Raw genomic sequence first — 26,754 nt, 5'->3', positions numbered from 1 at the left:
GGATACAAAAATGATCATTTATAAAACATTAACTGCTTTTGCAGTGAATCCAGAGGCATCACAAAATTTGAAGAAAAGCTGTTGACTTGTTAATCTAAAGCATTAATCCTGCCAAAACTCTCACTGATTCCTGTTACAGGACAAGTCTTCAACTCACCTGAAACTGCCCCTCATCAAATTATGAAGCATTACACTATTTGAAGATTTTTTTTTTCAAGAATTCTATCATTGAAGGAGATGTTAAGTTGTATTCAAAACAGCTGCTTATTTTTAAAAGGCAGTTCTGAAGGATCAGCAAAACCTAGTGGCTGAGAGCAATTGTGCTAAGGAATTGTTCATATACGACAGAACAAAACAGAAAAAAAATTTCTCTGAAAGCACACTTAATGCTTATGTTTTCAGATAAGGTTTTCTGGAACTGAACCACAGATGCAGAAAAATAATGAGCAACAAAGGATTTTATTTTTTTCTTTCAGTGGCAGTGTTAACAACTTAAGAAGAACATCAAAGAGCAGAGGATTTGTTTGAAGAAAGCGTTATAATCTTCAGCATATTTTGTTTGATCTTTTACAAAATCGTGACATTTCCCCATATGTGAATAGAAATGGTGGTAGCAATACATGAAAGATGAGCCAAACTTCCCGAGACCATTCAAAAGAGTATAAACACATTACTTCCTCTGGGTTTGCCAGAGCATCTACATAATTCAATCTCACAAAAGTTATTAGTAACTCTTTACTCTGTCGGCGAGATGAGAAAACTGACAAAAAGATCCAAAGACCTGACTTGATCTCAGTTTAAGGATTTTTACAGTGCCAAAAATAATGTATTGGTCAAAAAAAAAATCTACTTAAAGAAACAGTCAAAAGAAAGATAATCATTTAATATATAACTTCTAAATCATATTTGTTTGCCGGTGGTGGGTTTTGACACAGACGCCATTTGTGGCCCACAAAAAAATGTCCAATGTACTGTAGAAATATTCTATTTCTACACTGGGAAAGAGTGAATAAGTATTCACTTTTCATTTTTATTTTTCTTTGAGTGAGTAGAGGTCTAAATTTCAAAAGCTTTAAACTTTCTTTCCAAGATAAATAATTTAGCTTTTTTTTTTTGTCCTTGTATAGAATTAATTCTATTTTATAATTCAGTTTTTATCTATCATTGATTTTTCTGCACCAAGAAGTGGAATAACATAATTTCTTTATAAAGGAAAAATTGATCTACTCCAGAATGAGGCTACTTTGAGAATATCTGTAGAATAATAAAAAAAATAAGATCTAATTTTAGTTTCCTAAAGAGGTAACTGAGAAGAAATGTAGAGTTGAAATAATTTGTAACTATAGTGCAAAGAACTCCAAAACATATTAAAGATCTATAAATACTATGAAAAGTTAACTGCCTTGTTTCTTTCTTCAGTAATCAAGTATTTCAAGTAAGCGTTTTTAATCAGTAATTGCTATTAAGGACATTAATTTAAAGGCCTGGCAAAAATTATGATAATATAATCACAGCACCTGGTTATTCAAATGTCCCATACGTGCTGTTTTCAATGCTGTTTCCCCTCTTGGCTCTTTTTTAGAAAGTGCACTGGTGCCAAAACAAAACTAAACCACCCACATTTAGAGATGATTTAAAATAGAGAGCTTTACAGGAACAGAACCACATCTTGCCATAGTTTAGGGCAGCCTTATATGCGGTAATCTAGGTAATTACAGGCACATAAACCTGACATCAGCCCTGGATAGAATAAATAGCTAATATGGTACGTTATTAATAAAAAAAAGGAAGTCTAATTATTGTCAAGCAACAAGGATTTATGGTAACTAGACTCTATCAAACTAACATGACATTTTTATGAGATTACAAATTCAGTGGAACAATGTAATAGCGATGTTTTAACTTACCCAAATTTGTGTGTGGCATTTGATGTGGCACTGACACTTTGATTAAGAAAATAAACCACTATGAGATCAATGTTAGATGGATTTAACTGATATGTTTCAAAATGTAATTTCATACAGTGAATCATTAAATTTCTGTTTTTCAAGGTGGTCTTGCAGTGATCATCTCTTAGCCCTATGCTATTCAAATTGTTTGTTAAGGATCTGGAAGAAAGCATAAAGTAATTACTCATACATTTTTCAGATGGCACAAAATCTGTGGGAGCAGAAAATAATGAAGAGTCACTGTCAAAGCCACATGAAGAGCTCACTCGGCTGAGATCAAACACATAAAATGCATTTGAAAAATGAAGTCACACCTGTAGAAATAAGGGCCATGCATGCAGAAGTTCCAGCGATGCAGTAATTTGAAATGACTGAGGTTTCTGGTGGATAATTAGCTGAGTTGGAATCCTCACAATGGCATTATGGTTAAACTGTCTAATAAAACTGCTGAATATCAACATAAGTAAGCAGACTATATCACCTCTGTAGTTAGCACTGATGACATCACTGCTACAACTGTGCCTGGTTCTGATGCGTGAAATTTACGAAAAGTGTTAAAAATTGGTAAGAATGCAACAGATAAAACATCGTCTTAATCAGTTGTTCAGTTATGACTTACCTCAGAACATTGAAGGAAAGGATAAGGTATAGCTGAACTTCAGCCTATAGAAGCCAACATGAACAAAGAGAGGGCTCTTGATAATAAGCAACAGTAGACAGAAACTGAGGATAGACAAGCTGAAGCTGGACAGAAAATCTGTACTAGAAATAGACCATTTTAAACAGGCAAGGTAATTAAAACTTGATTTATGCAGTTAATTTGTTTAATTCATCACTGGCTTTAAGTCAAGGACATATGTTTTCCTGAGCTATATGTTCTCATTCAAAAAAAAAAATCTATTACTACAGGAAAGGATCACAACTTGTGTTACACAGAAGGTTAGGCGAAATGACCAGAATGTTCCTTCTGTTTGTATATCTATGGATGACTTATTTCCCACCCATACATGCCAATTAAATAATTTGAAGTTTCTGTGGTGCATAGGATCCCCTTAGTGTGTCTTTCAGACTTCATATTTTGTACCTCCTCAGTTATGGATTCCCAAACAATTCCATTGGACCAGAGAGCATCCTGAAATGGTAGCACATGGACCAGATTGCCTTAACAAATCATGCTTTGTGACAAATGTTCATCATGGAAATAAAGGGGAAAAAATATAAATAAATGAAACAACACAGAACTGGAATATATGGAAAGAAGGTAAAACATGTACTAACATGTCTGTGAAAGTTTTTGGAATATCAAAGCCAACGCATGCTAAAAATCACTTTTCTAGTTCACATAATTTAAAGAGTAGATCAAAGCAATTGTGTACAGGCTTGCATTTGTATTATTACATGTGTGATACGTATGCTACTGTGATTGCCTAGAAGGCTTGAAAAAAATCTTAAAGATGACATTTAACAACACTATGAGATTTGTTTATACTGTAAGGTATTGATTGTCTCAGTCATACATGTGGATTCTCAGTTTTTTCTATGGAAATTCAGGTCAAATAACTGACTTGACTAATTTATGATGCAAAATTAATGATTAAGGTGCTACTGTGTCTGCTCTATAGTTATTCTAGTGTTTGTAAGAAATTTATGTACGTTAACTGTAGTTATAAACTTAAAAGTTGCATTGACTTTGGTCATTGTTCTGTTTAATTGTCTAGGCTTTTACAAGACTCCTCACAAACAATTTAGAAGCTTCTGTTATGCAAAAGGAACTTGACTGGGGATGTCCAAATTGATTCTCAGCTTCACCATGTAAGCATAAATCAAGACAAAGCATTAGATGTGAATAATAGGACAACTTAACTTAGTGATTAAACAGAGCCATTTTAATCTTTAATGTGGTGAATGGATAGGTTTATGAAGGGAAGAGAGTTTAAATCAGAAAACATGCTGAAATTGTTTGCCTATTTGTTAGCTCTGGACCCTTCTTAAATCATAAAACAGGAAAGACAGTAAAAGTACAATGACGGGTCTGGTTTGCTTGTTACTTAACTTGCATTTATGCTTTAGTCGTTTTCCTTGCACTAGATTTACTTGCCGTAAGAGAGTATAAGGGTTCATAAACAGTAAAAGCAATGGCCCCAGAGTCTCTGGTAAATGAAAAACACTTTGAAAAAGACTTTGAAACTTGTCTTGTATGAAATTTGAATAATACTCTTCTCAAGTCTGGATAAAGAAGCTGTCATAATCTTACTTCATAGGTTGTGTTAAAAGAATTCTTATCTGCTATTTTAATTAGCACTCCTGTTGCATCATAGTCACTGTGAATTATTTATTTTTTTTTTTTTTTTAAAAGAATGTGATACCTGGACTAATTTCTAATCTCTAAGGCAAACTAACATGGACAGCAATGAAATAAAAGAAACAAAAAGACAAGACATTTCTTGGTATTAAGAAACATCTCAGAATTTTTACAATTACTCACAGTAATTAAAAACTAGACATCGAAAATATTTTAATGGCTCCAAGGACAGACACACATGGTTCCTTTAACAAGCCACATCATTGTAAACAAAGAACAATGAATAAGTAATATAGCAACGTATCAGAGTCTTCCTATAATGAGATGATAGTTCTTTAGTTTACTATATTCACATTTTGATAACATTAAATTTACTGCTTTACTCCTGATACTCTAACTGCTACAGAAATTATTTCTGTTCTCACCTGAAACTGAGGTCTGACCTGATCAAAGCAAAATGAGATGAAAAAAAGTGAAGCAGTTTCATCTGAACAGTGCGGTTTGAGAAGAATAGCTTTGGATGCTCCAAAGAAAAAGCATTTGGTAAGCTGCATATTTAAAGCATCCAAGCAGAACACTATTCCCTTGATTTCTTAGTCCAGCCCATTCCAGATGAGCACAGACTCCCTGCGGAGCAGATTGTCTATGAAAAGATTACATAATATTGCTGTCCTCAGTGCTAAACCTAATGACAGTAAACATGCAGAAGAAGGACAAATATTCATGACACATCTTCAAAAATTCCAATATAACAAAATTGCAAGATTCAAATCACACAGGAGGAATGTGGGAAAATAACAAGAGAAGTTACATAATGAAAAAACATAACACGCTTCCTATTGCAAAGGCTTTGTTCCAAACACACCCTGGAACAGTGATGCTACCATATAGTGGAATTTGACCCCTAGAAGCCATGTATAACAACCATACACCAATCATTTAAAAAAAAAAAAAGGAGTAAAAATAGATAAGTCGCTAAACTAGAAAATAAGTCTTTGCTCTGGACACAGGAGATTGCTACAAAACTTGATTAGAAGTGTATACTGATATTTAAGAAAACTTAATACTCAGAGATGCTTCTGTAAATTCATAGAAGTCCTATTGCTTCTTGTAGAAACGCTTTGCTGAAACCCAATACGTTTTGGAGACTGGAGAAAATACATAAAAAAACCCCTATTCATTTATCATGATGGACAGTTGATGCAATCTTCATCAGGAATGAAGATTTCAACATAATGGTAGCGAGACATCTCATACCAGGATAGAAGTACCTTCATACTTCCATTAAAATAATATTCATGTTTCCTTATTCACAACGGCTTAAACCATATCTGACCTATAATCCTCTTTAACCCTTCCAATATTGTTTCTGAGTTTTTAAAGTCTACAGCAACTCTTTCAGCACATCAAGTGAGAATCTCAAGAACACATACAGAACATTAATACCATTTTCCACAAGTTTCTAAAAATCAAAACAATTTGCCCTATATTTTGCCTTGGAGATATGACAATGTCTTTCAGAAACTGACGCATGATCACTTGAGTGTGGGACTGATGTGTAGCTGATTCCTATGAAATCAGCACTTCAGTGGTTTTCTTTCTCTGCCTACCTATCGAAAGTGCCATATTATTTCTGTGGCTCTTGATGACTTTGAATAGCGGGAGTCAACGAAGAATAATATAATAGCATTTTTATACACAGAAGGAGAAGACACCTCTTCACAATCAGTAATTCACTTCATTGTATGATAAATAGGAAGTGTTCGGTATGTATTTTAGAGAACTGCAGAAGTTTGAGCTTAGTAGGAACACTTCGGTAATATTTTATTTGAATAAGAAAAGGTATTTACTGACTGAATAAAGAGTTTAGTATCATATGTATTCAGATTGCTTGTAAGGACAAACCTGAAGCCACCAAAATAATATCATAAATACGTTCCCCCCTGCCCCGCAAAAAGAAGGAATAAATACTAGACCCTCAACAGGATAGCAATTAAAATTTCATTTGAGGTACAGTATAATTTTTGTTCAACTACACGCAACAGCTGTATTTATTCAGCAGAGAGCATATGGTCCAATTGTTACCATTACACTGAAAACAAAACCAAAACTCAAGATAGCTCCAATAGCTCCACTCACTCAAGGTTGCAATTGGTTGAGAAATAGCTTGCTTCCGTTCATTTCCCTGATTTACTGGAACTGATTATTTATAATGCTCTGAGAAAAGCAGCACTTTAATTTTAACTCTGAGGTATGGTACTTTCTACTTAACATAAGCTCTACATCACCAACACTATATTTTGCAAAGCTTTTTTTTTCCTGTTTATCTTCTTGGAAAAATTAGTGTGATCTCATTATCATGATGTAGTCATTGATTTGGACAAAGTAATTATACAAAACAGTTCTAAGATTCTTTGAAACATTTAGAAGTATTAAACAAAATACTGGAAAACTTTGAATCCTTACTTCAAATACATCACTGGATCACCTTTTCTCTAAATACGAGAACATTACCCTAAATATGAGAATAATAGGTTCATTTCTGTCTTTTAAAGAAGGAGAATACAAGCCTTTTCACAGGACTCCTTTCTTTAAATGTGGCAGTAATCTTTGCTCTTCAGTCATGCAGCCATTTGGGAAAGTTTCTAGGCTAAGAATACACAGGCTGACAAAAAACGTAGAGCTAACCATTTCTTCCTTTAATGAATCCTATTCTTTCAAAAATAAAGAGAAATAATGATGACATGAGAAATCAATACTTCAGTTCTTCAGCATTTCATGACACTGAAACTAAAAGCACATTCCTGTACGAAGGAAAAAACGTCTCTTCATCCGTAGAACAAAGTTTCATCTCCGTCTCGAACAAGCTTTCTGCTAACATTCAGGCACAAGAAGGACCTCAGAGGCATATGTGAGATTTCTTCATGATATAAAGACTAGTTGGTAAATCATATACTAATGAAGCTCAAATCTCACCTATCAGTAAAGCCTTTATACACTTTTTACAGGTCTGTGAAACTTGAACTATGGTGCTGCTCTGTATTGAGCAAAGAAACCTTTGGCTACCTAGCTAAGTGACAAAAAATCAGTTCAATCTATTCAAGCTGTAACTAAATCATGCTTGTGTGAGAGCAGTATCTGGAATTTCAGAGAACCACACCTGTTTCCATAGCCTGTGGGTTACCCTTTTCAAAGAATACAGAGAATTACAAAAAGAACTCAGAAAGAAAAGCAAAAAAACATGTCTGAAAACCCAGAGCCTGGAGCATTGCTGGTGCTGTCAATCATGTCTCTAGAATAAGTGTCTACCTGCACAGCTACATACAGTGCTTCTGGCTGAAAGTGTTTTGAGACAGCTACCAAAGTAAAAGGTTCTGCCTCATTCAGTGAATGGTCCTGGTTTGCAAAAGAGCTTGAAAGACTCCAGTTTGATCGTCATTTAAAATGTGTCAGTGTGAATCAGGTAAAGTCAACTTTTCCTTTGTCAATTAATACACTTGAAGTTTGTTATAAAAGTGATTTGAGTGTTCCACAATGGCGGTTACATAGGTGTCCACACCAACTTCATTCTTTTGAAACTGTGGAAGTTCAGAGTGAATGTCTTATTTCTGATAGACTGTAATTAATGTGAAAAAATAATGACTGCAAATGTTTCTCAAAACACTGGACTATTCATTTTGCTTCATAAAAGTAGTCTAATGCTAAATTTCATAAAATTCTGAAATCTAAAATATCTTTTCAAAATCCACGTTCTCTGTTAAGACCCTATTTTCATCTGTGTTTTTAAGCTTTTGTATTTCTGGATAGACCACACAACTACCCAAGAGCCTATTTCCCCAGGCTGTGGCATAACAGCCTACAATTGAAATGAACATGAAGAGAACCTGTCCCCAAGGCAGCACAGGGGACTGATATCCAGCGTTCCAAGTTCTCCAATTTCTCAGTCAGCAATAAGTCATATCTTAAGGTGTTACAGTTGCAATATTCACCTTTTATAAATATTTCTCTTGCATTTGTTTTGCTCATAATTATGGACTATAATAATAAAGCATCACAAAATACTTTTTTTCACTCCAAGCTCAAAAGAAGTTGGAATCACAAATAAAGCACATAGAGCATATGCTATGAAAATTTAAGTTCATTTTAGCTTATGTTGAGCAAACCCAGCGAAATTAATCAGATAAATTTCATATTTGTGAGCACACTGGGAGATATATCAAATCACAGTGCATTTATTATTAAGGTATTCATTATAACTTTTGGCAATAATTTACATATTTTATTTAACTAAATTGAAATTTGATTTCTATTGCTTTCTAATGTTGTCAACTACTCTATTTCCATATTTGCAACCAAAAGAATTAAACACTGTAATTTCTGGCAAGAGACTAATTTCATATCAAAATGCATACAAATTAGTATTTTAGGAAAACACACATTGCCTCTCAAGGCTATGTTGCAAACTGATGTTTATAAGAACTGGAAACCAATGAAAAACAATTTTTAAGCAAAACATTTATGTCTTGGGAGCAAAATAATGGAGGAATCTTTTTTTCTTTGCTCAAACAGCAGTATTTGCAGTTTGTTGATAACTGACAACTAATAGTCTCAAAGGTTCTTTGTTACCCATCACTGTAAAGAAGCACATACACTGTGGAGCTATTTAAGACAGACAAAATATAATTGCACAATTTTTTTCATGACAATGCAAAAATGAATACTTAATCATAAAGTGTGACTTAATCTCTGAAAGATTGTAACAGCCAAGAAAAGCTTAGAGGCTTCAACTTGTGAATTAGTCAAGGTTATTTTCTCTCTTTTCCAAGGAGATATGGTGCATTCATGAAAGTCAAAGGCATGAAGTTCTTCATTGATTTAAAAAGCTGAAAACCTCTGCTCAAGATCTTTCGTCTACTTTCAAGAGGGGAAAAAAAAAAAAAATAAAAAAAATTGTCTGTCACATGTAATGGAAAGGAAGTTCAGCCAATTCCTAGGCCCGTTTCCAGAGGTAAGATCAAACTAGTCCCTAACTTCTGCAGAGAGTTAATTCTGCCTCCAGATGATAGTACAGAGATGACATTGGCAAAGAAGTGCAAGTGATCTATCCCAGGTGGGTCAGCTACATCTTCCTTTGCTTTTGTGGTGGGGTTTAACCAACCGGCTGCAGATCATCTCAGGAACCAGCAGGAGGTTTTATATTTGTAGTACATATGGGATTTCGTAACAAGTGAATGACATCAAGTCACTATGACTTCGGGTAGGAAAAATTCTGGGAATAGGCACAGTACAGATAGTAAAACTGTTTTACCAGAGCAGGAGAGTAACAAATTCCTGAAGGGGATCCCTCCCAGCAGAAGCCCAAAAGCTGAGAGACCTCTTTCTGTTGCCTGTGCACGGAGACAGACATAAATCCCATGCTGTTAAAACAACCATTTGTTGTCTAAAGTTAGATAAAATATTTCTTGACATCATCCACAGCCAAACAGGAGACACCTGTGGAACCGCATGGATGTACTACCTCACAACTGTCTTGCTAGGAAAGACAAAGAGAAGGCTACAGCAGAAGAGGTGAGGGCCTCTGAAGGAAGGCGCTTATGGTGTCCCAGTCTGCAAGTCTTTGATGAACAGAATCCTTTCACACGTACAAAGTTTTGTGTTTGTCTTAAAAAGCTGTGTCCAGAAGGAACACCTCAAATTAAGCTTTTTCCTGAGAGTGAAGTACCTCTTAGACCTCTTTAGTACCAAATGCTATTGAACTATATCTAACACATGAAAAGATATAAGTATATAAATGTAATGTTTTGAAAAAATCTTAATTTTTAAGAATTTGAGATGTCTATGCTGCTTCTTAACTCAGGCTTTTCATTGATGTCACTTTGAGAAACACTTGAAGTAAACAACAGCATGTGGGAGAACAGATTGTAAAGTAATCAACAGTGTGAAGAATCTGCTTCTGTGGACAAAGCCTGAATATCTGATATGAAAGATCCGATATGCAAGATGACACAGAAATTTGAAGCTTTCGGGGCACTGATATATACACAATAATTATAAAATAAGCATTGACATATAAATTCAAGTATTACATTCTGCAATTAATGTATGCATACTGGAATATCTTCAGTGAATGAGATGGCATAACATGATTTCCTCCTTCATTCCAAGAAGCAACTGACCAAGTTCCTCCTTTTTGCTAAACATCGGAGATACGTTATCTGACACTGAACAGCTCTTTTGAAGTGTACCTTATGTGTCAATTTATATTAATTTCTGCAATTTTAATATTGTTAGAATTGCTACAAACAATTATTTTTGTAAGTGCTATAGTACTTGGAGAAACATGACAAAATCTTACCGCTGTGTCCCCATTGCACCTCTGGGACTGGCAAACACCTCTTATTCTGTTGGAAATCAGCACGTCGTCCCAGCAAGATGGACCCTTCAAAATAAAACCAAAGCATATAAAGGCTTTAATCCACCTAGTAAGTAACATAAAAGTTGGTTTTGTTGCCTATTTTCCTACCGCCTTTTCTTTCAGACTTTAGCTAGGCAGTTTTATCATGTTTACACTGAAAAAGTCCAAACAGATTACGTGACAATATTCATCAGTAAAGCTCAGTCTCTGACAGGACATACAGTCCCTGCATCCTGAGGTCAGAGTTGCGAATAGGAATCACACAGTAGGTATGTTTTCTCAGCTTAAGACAGGGACTTTATAATAATTTTTTTATGATTAAAAAGTTACAAAGACTCATCTTCTGGTTCAACATTGTTTACACCTTGGCCTGTACCTGACCATGGGGGGAAAAAGGAAAAAAAACACAACAGCTGGAAGTAGAATACACAGTTAGAAATACTGGAGCATAACACAAAGACTAGGTTAAGTAGCTTTTCTCTGTTATATTGTTTAAATATTAAATGGCTGTAACTTCACTGAAATCTGTTTCTGTTTTCATGGGCTGCTAATGTGAATTTTGATGTTTGCTGTAAACAAATTAGACTTCTTGTTGCCAAATAAAGCCTTTACCTAACTATAATAAAACATAATGAAAATGTGAAGGGAGGACTGTTAGTAGATTCCTGGATATTTACATTACCTGCAAGGCTTGCCAGTCATTATTAGTTAAAAAAAAAAAATTTCCCCCCCCCATGCCACCAAAGATCGCGCAGATGTCTAGCACACCTCTCAGTCGTTTACTTTCCAGGAAGAAAAGTAATATACCTTGCCACTCCTCATACAGATGCTATTCCTTACCTTTTATCAAGGGTTTACTCTTTTGGTAGCTCTTCCAATTCTACTCTATCTTTTTATAATATGAGAAACATCACACAGTATAAAGGACTTGTGTGCTGGACTAGTGAATGGGAAGATGGTGTTCTGAATTTGTTCTTTATTTCTTTCCTACATAATTGTTAAGATGTGTTTTATTTTACTGATGGTTAGTAAGCACCGAGGCAGCATTTTGGTGGAATTAGCTATCATAGCTCCTAGGTCTCATTCCTAAAAGCAATAGTTACCTTAAAATTGATCATGTATATATAAAATTTGCGTTTATTTTCCCCAATGCACATCACTTAAATATTAACATACATGGAATTCCATCTGCCATGTCACCAGCAGACAGAGTGTGCACCCTAAGGTCCACAGAGGGGCATCTAGTAGGCACTTCCAGACTCCTCCATACCCAACACACCTATTTATTCCCAAGGATGAACCAGCTGTGTACCTCATCCTCTCCAAGTGTTTATTTTATATAGCAATCATCTAGTGGACTTGTACAAGCTCTGCTCCAGTTATGCTTTAAAAGGACTCAGTAACAGTTTCCCTGCTGTTTGCAAGTTATAAAATTTTTTTTTGTTTGCCTAATTGCATTTTTATATTTAAGGTGCTGGAATTAAGCATTTGCTTTGGTTTGGTGGAGGGAGGGGGGTTGTTATGTTTTAATTTATCTCATTACTCGTTTTTCTGAAAGATGCATCCTTGATTCCAATAACTTCCTTCCCCCCCAGTTCAGTAATGCTACCTTTGGATCAGTCCTCCTTAAATTTCTGTGCACATAATCTTTGATTTCAGTATAGCCACGTCTCCTCCAAAGATTTAACTCTTTTTAGCTGCCCCATCTAGATTTTTCTCAACAAGTGCTCTTACTTTTATCTAGCTTCTCTTTTTTAAAATTAAGCTCAATACTTGTGACTTTCTCAGATTTTGGGAAGTTGCTGAATGTAAATGTATTACAGTGATTGTTAAAGAACAGGTTTTTGTTACTAACGTTTTAAACTAGATCCTCTGTATTACCTTCTCTTGCATGTTCTTTGATCAACTTTGCCATTAACACAACCCAACTACATGTAAAAGTTTACTCTTGGGATCATGGTTTGACATGATACTTACCTAATTTACATGAAAGCAATTTAAGTATCCTATTATAATAATTCTTCCTATACTTTCAAGCTTTTGATTTTCCCCAGCATTAGGCTCCCTGTCATCATCTGGTCAAACAGTTGTTAATGGGAGTCTCATATTTTTTCCCTTTTCAGGCCTAGAATTTCACTCCATAAGGATACTGTGTAACTCCCTGAGTTGTCAAAGACAAGTAAGACTAACAAGTTAACGTTCCCTTAACATATATCCCTCTTCCTTCATATTCAAATTTGTTAGTATACATTTATTAGAACATTTTTTTTTCCAATTTAGAGGAATTCAATAAGTTTGTGTATCTTTGGATAATCCTCACATAATTTACACTTGGAAAGAGGATATTAGAAAGAAAGGATGAGAAATAAGAAGCGTGCTGTATGAAATTTGAGGGCAGGGAAACAATGGAGATGGGGCGGGGGGGGGGAGCCCCTCATAAAAAAAACCCAAAAAACCACAACACTAAAAAACCCCAAATGCACCCAACAAAACCCACTCAAACCCCAACCACAACTGCTTTTCCTGGTGCTGATAACATCATCAGGAGTAAATCTTCCTGATACCTCATCCCTGCATGATTAATATGAGACTCGTAAAGTTAATGATGCTGTGCTAGTATACAGACAAAAATAGAGTCACAAGATTGTTATACAATAAGATAATATAAAACAGTCTTGTTGAAGCAGTTCCATAGGTATATGTTATCGACTCTAGTAGTAATTATCTTCATTTCATAAGAAGAAAATATTTTAAGCTAAACTTTTAAGAGGAATTAATCTTTTAACTTCACTGAAGTTATTTCAGGAGAAAAAATCCCAAGTATTCAGTAGTTTGCAGGTCTAGGTCCATAATCACAAAAATGAAGAAGGCATAGTAATTCTTCAGGGAGAAAGCAAACGTGCGTAGGACCATTCATAAGGTTGAGCAAGATTCTAGAAAAAGTGCACATTTAAAAAGGATTTGAAGCAGTGTCACTATATTGATTATGCCGCAGTCTTATCGTAGTTGAGAAATGAGTAGCTGATTTGCAAAATGTAATCAAGAAAGCATCCTTAAAGAAACCAGAACAGAAAGGAATTGATACAATATCAACTACTGTTAGCTAGAATTCAGCTACTTCAACTAGCACCAGATCAGGTCCAAATATGCTTAACATGGAAATGTCTTTTTAGTTGTTAATAGTAAAAGCAATTGTATGAATTTTGTGGCCACCTTTTAAGGTCTTACCCACAAGGGAAAGCTAGTGTGCTATACGAGACGGTGCGAACTTAAGAGTGCTCTCACTCTGCAATAATTTCCTCACAACATTTCTCATGCACACAAGAGTACTTTTCACATGAAGTAGCTCTCTCTTTGAAATAAGAATATGTCATCTTCCACTTAAGGCATGCTAAAAGCATATACACGGGGAACTAGTAGCACAGTCCCACACTATCAGCAACTACTCATCTGTTCACTCACACTGTAGCTAATAACTTTCTATGTTTTCCTTCACAAAAAAACACCCTATCTGACACTTCCTTCCCTTAACGATGGCCATAAAACCCATAAGAAAGTCAGATATATTTAACTCTTTTGACAACATTAACCAGACCCAGCTTTAAGTCAAATACATTTTCTCTTTGTTCTAGCAAGAGTTAGATCAAGTTCTTAAAGGACAAATTAACCCATCAGGAAAAGTCCAAGAAGGACTGGCAGAATAACTTGGGTTTGTGCCTGTCTGGCAGTGAGGAGTTGCGGTGGGGAAGCAACAAAAAATAAAACCCAAACAAACAAAACCTCCTACAAAGTTCTATGCCTTGTTTTCCAAATTTGTAAGAAGGGGAAAAAATCTCCTTTCCTACTTCTGTGCTTGACATTCTTCAGGGTCATATTTTATTATTAATGATAGTGCAATACACTTAAGAAGATTTAGCATGCTTGAGAATTTTAGTTTTCCACCTTCAAAGAAAAAAAAAAGAGGCAAAAAAGACATTTGTCCTTGAAAGACACTGTGTATTCAAAGTGTTAATGTTTCTTTAGCAACAGCACTGCTAAATGTCATTGCTATAATTGCGTCAAAATAAAATTTGGAATTCTGGCAAGATAAACACTTTGAAATGCAATTTTTGTATTGGTCTTTCTTGAGTCTAAGAAAAGCCTGTCAAACCGCAGCCCAGCCAATCACTTGTGGTCTTGTAACACTGCACACTGTAGTGTTTATAATTATTAGTTTGCATTAATCAAGAACACACTGTGAGAACAACAAAGCCTTCTGATTGCGAGATTAAAGCAACTGCCCCTCTTGTACACAGCTAAATGCCTCCCAGAGAAAGCTATGCATTAAAATGGATGTATCAGAGAAGACTTTTACCGTGTATAAATGGGAAAATGACAGAATAAAGACAGAAATAGAAAGAACAGCAGTGTATCATTGAGTAGAAAAAGTCACGTCAAGCGTAGTTGAGTATTTCCCAAATCACCAGGTATGGAAATTTCTATGCTTTGGCTGTATGGCAGTTGTTCCTTCCCTTTTTGAGTGGGAAAACAGGAAAAAAAGTTGGCAAATGGCATATTAAATTTGAACTGAAGCTCCTAGGCAGCATACGAAGAACAGGGAGGACTGACTGCTTTTTCAATGTATGAGGGAAGTACTGGACACCTGTGTACATTCCACCAGTATATTGTACTGGAGACACAGTATGGACAGTATGGACAGTATGTGTACTTTCCATCCAGTAGCTAAGATCTGATTTTGTATTGTAAAACCACAACTAAATTTTGGTCAACGACCACTTGAAAAAAAAAAAAAAAGACCACAAACAAAAATCTCTGAGAACAGAAAGAGTATCTAGAGATCTCAGATGACAAATTATTAAAAATGCAGTTGCTGACAGAACTGTTGACCTGTGAAGTCAGGGAAAGGTCAGAAGCAGAGGTCAGCAATAGAAACCAGTGACTCATCAAAGACTTTGAATCATTTAAGAGGCTGGAAACTATCCATGTATTCAGTGCTTTGTATTTTCCCTGCTTTATATTCTCCCCCAGTGAACAATACGCAGCAGAATATCATTAAAACACATCTTTGTACCTGCTAATATCTACATGAGAGACATAAATCATTAAAATGTTGAGCAAATGACCCAACCAAGGGACAAGCATTAATGCAGAAGGATTTTTAAAATAATGTAGGAAATAATTTCAGGTACTTGAGAGGACTGGAAAAATCAGCATATGAGCCACTGAAAAGGTGCTCAATCCAATGCCAACCACGCAAGCACTCAAGACTCCTCTGCAAAATGATGGCTATTGACCTTTCTACATGAGAGTTTTTGAAGAGCTAACCATTGTATGGTGACCCCTCAACAGGATTTTAGTATCTTGAGGCAATAAAACAAAAAGAGCTCGCCAAAACAGTAGGATTGCTTAAAAATTAATTTCCTTTTTGCCACTCTGTGTCACAGGTATCCACACCAAGCTACCACAATTCACTGCTTCCAGTGCCAGTACACACAGACAACTCCTTCCCCCAGACATAGTAGGAACCAAGATGTATTCTGACAGTAAACATATACATGCAAACACAGCTTAACACAAGAGATTACTCCAGGGGATTAATATTACATGAACAGCAATGGATTCCACCTACTGTCACAAATCTAATTCATCTTAGCAGAGACGACACAATCCTTTTGCTGTTTTCTTTTCTTCTGCTCTTGCCAGACTCTTTTCATTGGTTCCCAGTGACAGGACAAGGGGCAACGGGCACAAGTTAGAACATAGGAAGTTCCATTCAAATACACAGAAAAACTTCTTTACAGTGAGGGTGGCAGAGCACTGGAACAGGCTGCCCAGGGAGGTTGTGGAGTCCCCTTCTCTGGAGATTTCCAAGACCTGCCTGGATGCAGCCCTGAGGGATGTGCTTTAGGCAATCCTGCTTTAGCAGGGGAGTTGGACTAGATGATCTCTAGAGGTCCCTTCCAACTCTGAAGTTTCTGTGATACTCTTCTCAATGCAAGTTTGAGCTTGCTCTCACAATCGGAGTACTTCAGCCTAGAAAAGGAATTTTTTAAGGGAATGCTTGTTTTCCTACAACAGCAAAGGCATTTTTACTAAGTAATCAGAGCCTCTTGCCTCAGCACCACCTGACTAAAGCTTGTCTGCTTCTCTAAAATGTAGTACCACCCAAGAGCAAGTGACTTGTGAGACAACTACAGATAGTCAGATCCCAGAGGCTCATGAATGTCTCAGAACCGATGGGTAAGGCTGGAGAAGGGTCAGCAGGTGATAAATCCACAAGGAACTGGACAAAGTCTAGAGTCTGAAAAGGGAAAAAGAACAGGGCTTTTTCTTGGATAGACAAACTGGTATTGATTAAGCCTGATAGTACCGGTAAACCAGTGTATTCGTACTTATTCTCAACATCCCTAACCCACAATATGATTTGGTCTTCATGTTCCACACTTGTCATTTGAATGGCATTGCTGAAAGCTAGATTATTTCTTCTCAGCATAGTATGGATACAACACATTCAAACAAAAGCTTTCATCCTATTTTATTAGTGCAGTAATGCAGTAAAAAAAAATTAAGACATTTAGATACACCAATATGTTGTTATATATAAGCACTTAACAGGCTTAATTTAGGACAGCAATCTGATAATCTTCTGAAGCACTAACTAAGAAAAAAAATCTAGCTGTTACGTGAGCGATACTCAATTAGACTCAGCAGAAAAGATTCAAATGGCACGTTTCGAATAGCAAAGAGATTGGAGATCTCATTTCAATTCAGAAGAAATAAATCTATTTGAATCACAACATTCACATAAAGCTCCGTATTTATTTCAGCATTCTTTAACTTGACAATTATGAATACAACTGGACAATGTTTATTAAATTAGACATTTGCTAGATTTCTACTGAATACTCGTATATCATGTAGACATTATTATTTTGTTCCTAAGTAAAACTCTATGAGCAGCAGTATTCGGTTTAGCACAAAATGCATTTCTCCAAATGCCCAAAGCACAACCTAATAGCATCCAACATGAGAGAGACAAGGTAAAAATAAAATTTATAAAAGGGGTTACTACTGATCTAGGCAGGAAGTGCTTGCTAGCCTTTTACAGATGTTCTATTTACAATACTTGAAAATTTATTACATTATATAATATATTGAAGATAAAAACTGACAGATTGGCAACCTTTATGACCAAATCATCTGCTTAGCCACAATGCTTATCACAAAGGCAGAGGTAATTAAAGCTTACCCACAGTTTACACAGACCTGCAAAGGACACTTCTAGGAGCAAGAGAGTAATTCTTGTTCCAAGACTATTATTTTTTTTGACATTTCTAGTAAGACTGATACCAACTGACTCACCAACACAGGTGATAGGATACATGGATGTAACTGGCAACCCATAGTTTATTTAATAACAAAGTTATTCTTCTCTCCTACAGCCCCCATTTAAATAAATGCTACTGTGAATGATGTAACTCTGCATGTCACACCAGAGTACCAGTGAGAGTGTCTCCTACTGTATACTTCACCACAGGTGAAACTAACCAAGGTAAACAAGGTAAAACTAACCAATTTATGACGGACTGACTTTGACATAGAATTTCCTATACAGCAGGGAGTACAGTATAGAAAAAGACTACTAAATTAGCCTTGGGGCTAGTTTTAAAGGGATTTGTGGAATAGGAATGGCAGGACTGAAGTTAACTGTTTAGTCTACACAGCACATTAAAGAATCCATCAGAAGAAGTCTTTTGGTTATTATTGACTTCCGTCATTAGAGCAATCAATAAAGCACATGGATAGCTTTATTCACATGAGAAATAATACCAAAGTAGAGTAAATCACATGTTGGAAGTCTTTAAGGGATTGAATCTACTGGTTTGATTTATAGTGGTATCTTAGACATGAAGTTTTCCTTTACAAGTGCCCAGCCTAATTAGTAAATTGACAGTTTTATGTCAATAGTTGTAACTCTTTCAAAATTCAGCAAATTGTCAACTACTTAACTGCTTGCAGTTGTGCAATTAGGAAGACTTCCTGCGTGATAGTTATTTCAAATCAAAGATCAGAAGATTGCATCTGCAACTGAAGACTCAGGTAAGTATAGTAAAAATAACTTCCATCGTGTCATTTTATTGATCATTACATTTTCTTTCTTATCACAGGTATCTTTGTTCAAAAAAATCAAAAGAAAACAAAAGAAAACTTCTTAATAAGATGTTTTTAATAAGTTTTGGTCTTTCTTTTCTTTCATATTTTATTGTAGGACATGGATTTGCAAGAGCAATCCCTCTGACCACAACTGAATTATGAAGGCTCATGCAAAGATACCCAAGATAAGGGTCTTCAGAGTCACCTCTTCATCAATAACATTTTACAATGTGCACTGCGTTGACAGCACAAACAGTTATTATATAAGCAAAACACTGATTCATAATGTGCTTTTGGAAAGTTATTTCGGTGGGCCCTCCCCACCAAAAAGGGGAAAAAAGAGAATAAAAAGAATTCAAATACAACAACTGCAGCTGAGAAATTGAACTAAAAAAATCCCACTGTTCCTTGACTGCTTGAGAGGAACGTAGTTAAACATTAGACTTGAAAGAGAGAGAGAGAGATAACTATGAAAGAAGTGGATGTAAAGTCTCCTAAAACAACCAAGCAAATGCCATTCAAGCAATCTGTCAGACTAATTATTTCTAATCTATAAATGCAAAATATATTATGCTCTGCCTGGATTCCATTAAATGCTTTTTCAAGACTGAAAGACAACGACATAACTGGAGAAAAAAACCTGCAATTCTATAAATATGCCATGTATCTACTGTATCCATTGAAATTACAGCATTCAAAAAAAAAAGCAATCCACAGTTACAGCTGTTAACACCAGCAAATCCCATTGAGGTCAGTATAACCAGGAGCAGAATAATAATAATAATAATTAAAAACACAAAACCAGAACCAACTCCTCTGGCTTCAGTCGCTGTTAGTGCTGTGGCGACTTTTCAGGGGTCTTCCTGAAGGGAAGCGGGCAGCCGGCCGCCACGCCAGGGAGCTCACAGACAGGAGAAATCAAAACCCCAAAGGCACGTCCCTCTTCTGGGCCGAGCCGAGCACCCCCCAACAGAAGCAACGACACTCACGGTTGTTTGAGCTACAACTCTCTACTTTAAAAATATTCACCCATGTTTTACGGGCTTTTGGCTGAAATCAGGAAGTGTAACAACTGTTTTCAAAGCCTACCCAAAATACTGCTTCTATTTCTAACCTTTACAGCTTGTAACTGTGACCTGCGTGTTGGAAACTGACTAACTGTGAATTAAAGCTTAACTCGTACCTCAGCTTTTTTCTAAAATGGCAGCTGCCCGCAGCACATGGACTTTGTCCCACAGGATTTTCTGGGCTGTGAGGAGCAGCCCCAGGGAAGCACCACCAGGGCCCAGCTGCAGGCAGCAGCCTCCCCCGGGCCCCACCGCAGCCCGGGGCAGGGGGAAAGGGGGCTACCGGGGCCAGGCCGCTCAGGCCTGTTCTGTGCCCTCAACAAAACAAACAAACAAACAAACAAAAACCCCCCAGTTATTAGCATAAGGATGAACTATTCTTAACCACACAAGGAGTCGATCCCTTTGAGTCAGGGAGCTCCTGGGACACATCAGCTATTCAGAGGTGAAGCACCTTCAGGATCTGATAGCAAATGCTCATGTCTTTCAACTCTCCTTAACCAAGTGGTAGGGTTAAAATTCATTAAACATATTTGATATCCAATATGAAAATGTGCTGGTGATTCTGTAACTCACAATAAATAGGGATTACACTGAACTCCTTCCTTAAGGAGAATCTTTGAGAAGTGTATGGGTGGAATTCACAGTTTCTGTGTGAAGGAATTTATTTTTTTTCCTAGTTACAACTACAATTTCATCTTGAACATGAAACAATTTAATCCAAAAGTTCTATCCTACAGAGACATTTAAGCAACTCCATACATTTTTAGGCAGAGAAGATCTGGTTAGTCCTGCAATTCAAATGAATCATGAACTATGTCTGCATGGGAAATCCATGAACTTAATAAAGTAGTATACAAAAATACAATATCTAAAATAAACCAATATGTAAGCCAAGGACTACCATTAGCATTTTGCTAATAATGCTAATTAGACATCTTGTAATTCAAATTAACCTGAGTTGTAGTTAAATAAAGGTATTAAACCAAAGATGTAAAATAAAAAAAAACCCCAAACCTCATGAATATTCCACAGTAGTAATTTAATTCAGATGTGATAATTGCATGTCACATTGTTCAATTTTAAGTATTTTTCTTTGACAAGGATTTTAAAACATCTTTTGACAGTGAGATGAAGGTAGAACATTCCTGTTACAGACAATACCTGGAGAAGCCATCGGCTCATCGATTTACATTCGTAAGTCAGCATTAGACAACACATCAGATCAACTACTAGATCCATATGGAGAGGATACTGCCCTTAGCTACACGTTCCTGCTATTCTCTGTCCCTCTCTGAGCTATCATCTACTACGCCCTTATTTCCACTATTCTTACTTTATCCAAAGGTTCTCTCTCCCATTCCAGTGGAAAGACCCACCTTCTGCGGGTACTAGATTCATTCACAAAGTGGGGTGAGGATCCATTCCGCATTTTAACTAAGAATAAATTACTAAATGAATCAACACAAAGGTCTGAAGCAAAAGAGCCACTAGCAAGAGACTAACTTCATATGGTGTTCAAGCAATGTTTTCAGTTACGACAGTTATCTAAAACTGTAAAATCAAGATTATACACTACAGTATCTGAAGAAAATAGATTGCTATATAGTCCATTTTTGATTTTACACTTAATCAGAAACCCTGAAAGACAAAACCGTACCAATTTCAGCAACAATATTCCTATGTTCCAAAAGGAAAGATAATAGGATGTCAAAGGTTTCTTAAAAAAAAAAAGAATAAAAAAACCAAAACCCCAACTAAATAACATTACCATATTTGCTATTTTTCCTGAGTGCTACAATTCTTGTAAATTTACACACCCACCACAGCACTCACAGGTGAATACATCTTTATTCTAGGCATTCAGAAATACAGGAAACCCTGCATCAAGTGGATTATTCAGATTAATTCAAGAGTGACTTAAGGTTATGTTGCAAGTATGGTGTTTTTAGGGTTTGGTTTGTTTTTTTTTTTCTTCTCCAAACAAAATCCTGCTAAGACACATAGAAGAAGTGAAAAGTAGATTCTTTAAGCATTTTACACAAGCACATAACTAGTGCTCAAGAATTCAGGCTGTGCCAGGCAGGTCAGTGAAAGCTTGGGGAGAGGTCCCATCCGTCACACAGAACCCCTGGCTGGCAGGCAGACATTCGATCGTGCAAACGCTAGTGAGAGCGGCTAGTGTGACACGCCAGGAAGAAATTAAGAAAAAGCAGCAAAAGGGACCAAAAAACTAAAAAATAAAAGTAACCAGGAAATAAAGACAGGCAAGAATTCATCCCTGCGAAATAAAACTGCTGCTCTGGTGTTGCATGATAGACAGTACAGGACCTCTTCTCACAGCAGAAAATCCCTCAGCTAAGAGCCTGTTTTGGATTATGGTACCTCAATTTTATCTGGATCTGATGTGCTATGCTAAATCCCTTGAAGTAAACAAGCATTAATTAAAAAACTGTCTGTAGGTATCTCTACTAAACTACATGGTCTGACCCCTAGAAATCTGACATAAGAGCAAAGTTCAGGATCCTGACTTTGCCACCAAGGCACTGCATATACAGGGAGGAGTTAAACGTGATCCAAAAGAGCCACTGAATAACACACAGATATATTCCTATAACGTAGTATCAAATCCCCAAACTTTTTCATTCTCCTACAGCAGTGTTTTAAAGACTGCAGCTCAGCCTTCTTTTCATCTCTCTACCCCCCTCTGGTTGCATGAATCTTGAATTATTCTTGAATTATTTTCTGCATACTGGCACAACTGGGAAATGCCTAGGATTAACCTCTCTGGCTTTCACCCTAATTACAGAAGGGGTAAATCAACTCAGACTAAAGGGGCATGTAAACCCAACTTGCCCATTTTCTGACAGAAGCTCTTGAGGACACCTCTGCATGAAGGTAAAGGGCGCCCCTACCATCTGAATTTTGTAACAACCCAATCTTGTTGGTGCATACAAGGTGATCTCTGTGAATTTCTTACTGGATCAGGCCTTGAAGAAGATTAAGTTGGAGAAATGCCACATTTCTTTATACCTGCTCCTAATTGTTCATTTAATTCTAGGAGCTGGTTTGCTTTAATAAGAGGATTTTTAAGCATAAGCATGGAATTTACCTGTACTCCAGTCTTCTAAAAAGACAGACACCTGCAAGTTTTAAAAGGCAACTGAGCAAGGCACTGCTTGGATAATTCCACTCTGCACCCACCCTATTTCAGGCTCATCAGTGCTTTCCTAGCCTTTCGTTTCCTTCCATACAGTACAGTGAGATACTCTGATATAAAATAAGTAACTCTCCAGTCATGAGTGGTACATTTGAAGTCACTTCACAAGCATTAGAATGTACAGAAATAGGTTACTTTTAGAGATGGCTGCTATCAAGATATTTTGAAACGCGTAAGTCAGGATAGGTCATCCAGAAACTACATAAAATACCATTTAATTTCATGGTAAACTTCAGATTTCTGCTGAATTCTGAACAGTGCAAGTGAAAGATTTTAGTTTTATAGACATGGTATCTGTATTTCATTCATGGAGGTTACAACTTGCATTCAAATTACTGAATCCATTCCAGGCTAAGACCACTTGTAAACTGAGTACGCTAATAATTTCTTAGTTTTAGAAATGAGCAGGCCCTCAGACATAAAAATCAGGGTACCTCTCCATTGGCTGGACAGCCATTGCAAACTAATCTACATTTCCACAGCCTTCATTAAATTTTTTTCTGAAGACAGAGTTTCCTTTTCTCTTACTGCAATCTCTTTTAGTATCTCTTTCTTTTGTCACAGGGAAAGACAACAGTTATATTATTTAAATGTTTAGCATTTTATAACACAAGACTAATATTCTGACTATCACTGGGATGTTGTTTTCCTTGCTTATGGCTCAGTGTAAACCGTGACAACAAATAAAATTGAGGTGATTAAATAGAATTAATATTATGACTAATTCACAGTTCAGTGCTTATGGCAGTGGCTTAATCAGTACTTTTTATTTATTTATGATCATCAGGCTTAGCTATAACAAATTTAGTTATAATAATGAAAAGGGTCTAGAACTTGCACTTTAATCAGAACATAGATGTGCGGTACGGCACACTATATATTAATAAACAAGAATGTGCAAAACTTCCTCAAACACACCGGCTCAGCCATTCAATTCTACACAACTGCTCTTCATAACTGTGTTCTATCATTTCAGGTCTTACACATTTCCCTAAGACTTAGTTTCTATATTAGGTACAAGTTCTTCTTCATTGTTACTCTCTGCTCTTTATTTCAAGTTTTGGCCTGCTCTAGTCTGAACAGACACTATATCAGCAGAGCAACTAATAGCCCAAAACTGCAACTCTGTAAATGAGATAATTATAATTTGAGGTTGAGGTAACGGCTTCTCTTTGTAAAGATAAAGCATATGTAATCCTATCACTGCTAGATAGAGTGCAGACTGTAGACAAGAAAATGCAGTGGAATATCTCCTTGTTGCAAAAATTGATACCAAATACTGCACAGTGAATGCCTCTGATGAAAACCAAAAGCTTCCAATACACTGAATCCTTTCTGGACGAGAGGAAAACCAAGTAATTAATCATCTTCATACAACTACTTTACCCCATCTCTTAAACTGGGAGATGCTTTACTTATCTATACCTAGAAGTAAAGAAAAGCTATAAAAGAGTTGCCACCTGGAGTGAATTTTATTTTATTTTTTGACAGCAAGTTAAAACAGGATCTAATGGCTTTTCTCCTAGCTTTATTAATTTGGAATGCCAGTAACAGCCAAAATCAGTAGAATGCTACGTTATAAACACACAGAACTCTAATACACACTAATAAGAGTGCCATTTTACACATCAGTGTTATGTTGCCTTCCTTTTAATTCATACCAATATCCTTCCATTAATTCCACTTGAACAATTTCTGAATTGTCAATACAAGGTTGTAAGTTTTCCTCTCATACAATTTCTACAAGTTTGCACACTGCTGGAACACCAAACAAATATTCTCGAGGTATTATGCATTTTGACAGTGCATTTGGAACTGAAAAAGACACCCTTAAAAATTTTAGCAAAATAAAGAACATATTCACGCTCTCTGATTCTTGAGCTCTCACCTGCTACATTCTCCCAAGCTTCCTTATGTGGGAAAATACTTTTGAAAAGAAGTCTTACATTCTAGAGCTTTGGTGCTACCACCACGTAGCTACAGACATACATTTACGCATGATAATTATTCATAAGCATTTAATTACACTGTGCAAATATCCATACACTGCATTGGACAAACTCCCATCAGGTATAATGCCTTTGAGATAAAGGGTCACATAAGCACAGAGCACAATCCTATTACAAACAGGAAACAGGAGATTGCAGTTCTGTAGTAATCAATTTACTGTATTATAGAAAGGGTTTGTAGTCCAATATCTAAAAGGAATAGCTCTGGACTAGGATTTGAAAAACCAGGTTTCTTTTCAGAGCTCTCACTTGCCTACTGAGCAGCTTCGGGAAAGACACTTCCTCTCTTTGCCCACCAGTTTCTAAATCCATAATATATTGATTTTCTTCATATTCCCTCAGAGCTACTGAGAAGTCCTCGATTTTAAATTAAGCATAACCCATAACTTAGTATAAATTTAACTATGCTAATAACAACAATATTGATTTAAAAATAAAAATTGTTACAGAAAAGAAAAAGTGAAGTAGTCCAATTGGCTCTTGTTATAAAATTATGTTTTCCATTGAAATCAGAAGAAGGATTTCTTCTCTACTTGGATCTTAAAAAAATAAAAATAAAATTATAAAAAAAAAATCCCTGAACCAGCATTGTCTGTCAGCATTACAAACAAACAACATGAAATATCATCAGCTCTGTACTTTATTTCTCTTCAGCAGACTTAAAGACTGTATTTCCTATTACACTGGGGAAACTACTTGATTTTAAGCTCAGCAAATTGTTGTCTTTTACAATCATGGTTGCAATTAACTTCTCATCCTTAATGTAAGCATAGAAATAATCTATCAACTCATGCATTGACACTTTTGTCTAATTATACTGTATGATCACAGAAACATACTACCTTATGAAAAATATGCATGTGTTGGTAGGTGTCTATGCATCCGATATTTCAAATCATTTCCTTGAAAATCTAACTCAAGGGGGGAGAGGGAACAAAAAAACCCAAAACAACAAACCAAAACCCTCAACCCTTAACAGCTCCTTTACAGCTGTTTTATGTTTTTCATGATAGCAATCCCTGTTATCTCAAATTGATATGCATATGCCAGCTATATTCAGCCTTGCCTCATTTGTTATAAAAGCAATGACCTTTCAAACACTTTCCCAGTCTTCCTTTAAAAGCAATAACCACAAACAAACATGTGAGTGCCAGTGAAGTGGAAAATTAGCCTTTTGAAACAAGTAAACCATCCTCCCTGCCAATATTAAGAAAACTGTAAGACTGAACAACAACAAAAAAAGCATGCTGAACCATGTAAGGCTGATTTTACCGTGCACGCTCCAAAAAAGTCCTTGACATTGCTAATGTTTGTCTTGCGTATAGGTCCCAGAGCCAAACCTCCATCTGGAAGAGATTTGAACTACCATCCAGAGGCATTTCAGGATCTGAACCAAAAGGTTTACAGCATTACAATCCAGTTAATTCTATTGCTTCTAATTCCAGCTGGACTTAAAGTCTTATCTCTGCACTCCAGGCCTTCAGATACAGCCTATCACGGTAACACCAATTCCCAGAGAATTCAACTCCATGACCCGAGTGAGATTAAATCCCTCCAGATAGCCCAAGTAAATGGCTCATAACTCGTTTCTGTCACTTTCGCTAATGCCTTTGTACCGTGAAAGAAACCAGCAAAGGT

The 26,754-nt window shown here is 36.2% G+C and overlaps 1 protein-coding gene across 1 annotated transcript in view; it reads right to left on the bottom strand.

Annotated features, from left to right (window-relative positions):
- PRKN (parkin RBR E3 ubiquitin protein ligase) overlaps nt 1-26,754 on the bottom strand; it is a 779,388-nt gene that overhangs the window by 403,035 nt on the left and 349,599 nt on the right. Inside the window, exon 5 of the mRNA XM_074580279.1 lies at nt 10,607-10,690. Coding sequence (XP_074436380.1) covers nt 10,607-10,690 — 84 coding nt within the window. The remainder of the gene's footprint in view (nt 1-10,606; nt 10,691-26,754) is intronic.

This window comes from Larus michahellis, chromosome 3 (assembly GCF_964199755.1).
Source record: "Larus michahellis chromosome 3, bLarMic1.1, whole genome shotgun sequence".
NCBI classification, from domain to species: Eukaryota; Metazoa; Chordata; class Aves; order Charadriiformes; family Laridae; genus Larus; species Larus michahellis.
This window is presented reverse-complemented; position numbering and strand designations above follow the sequence as displayed.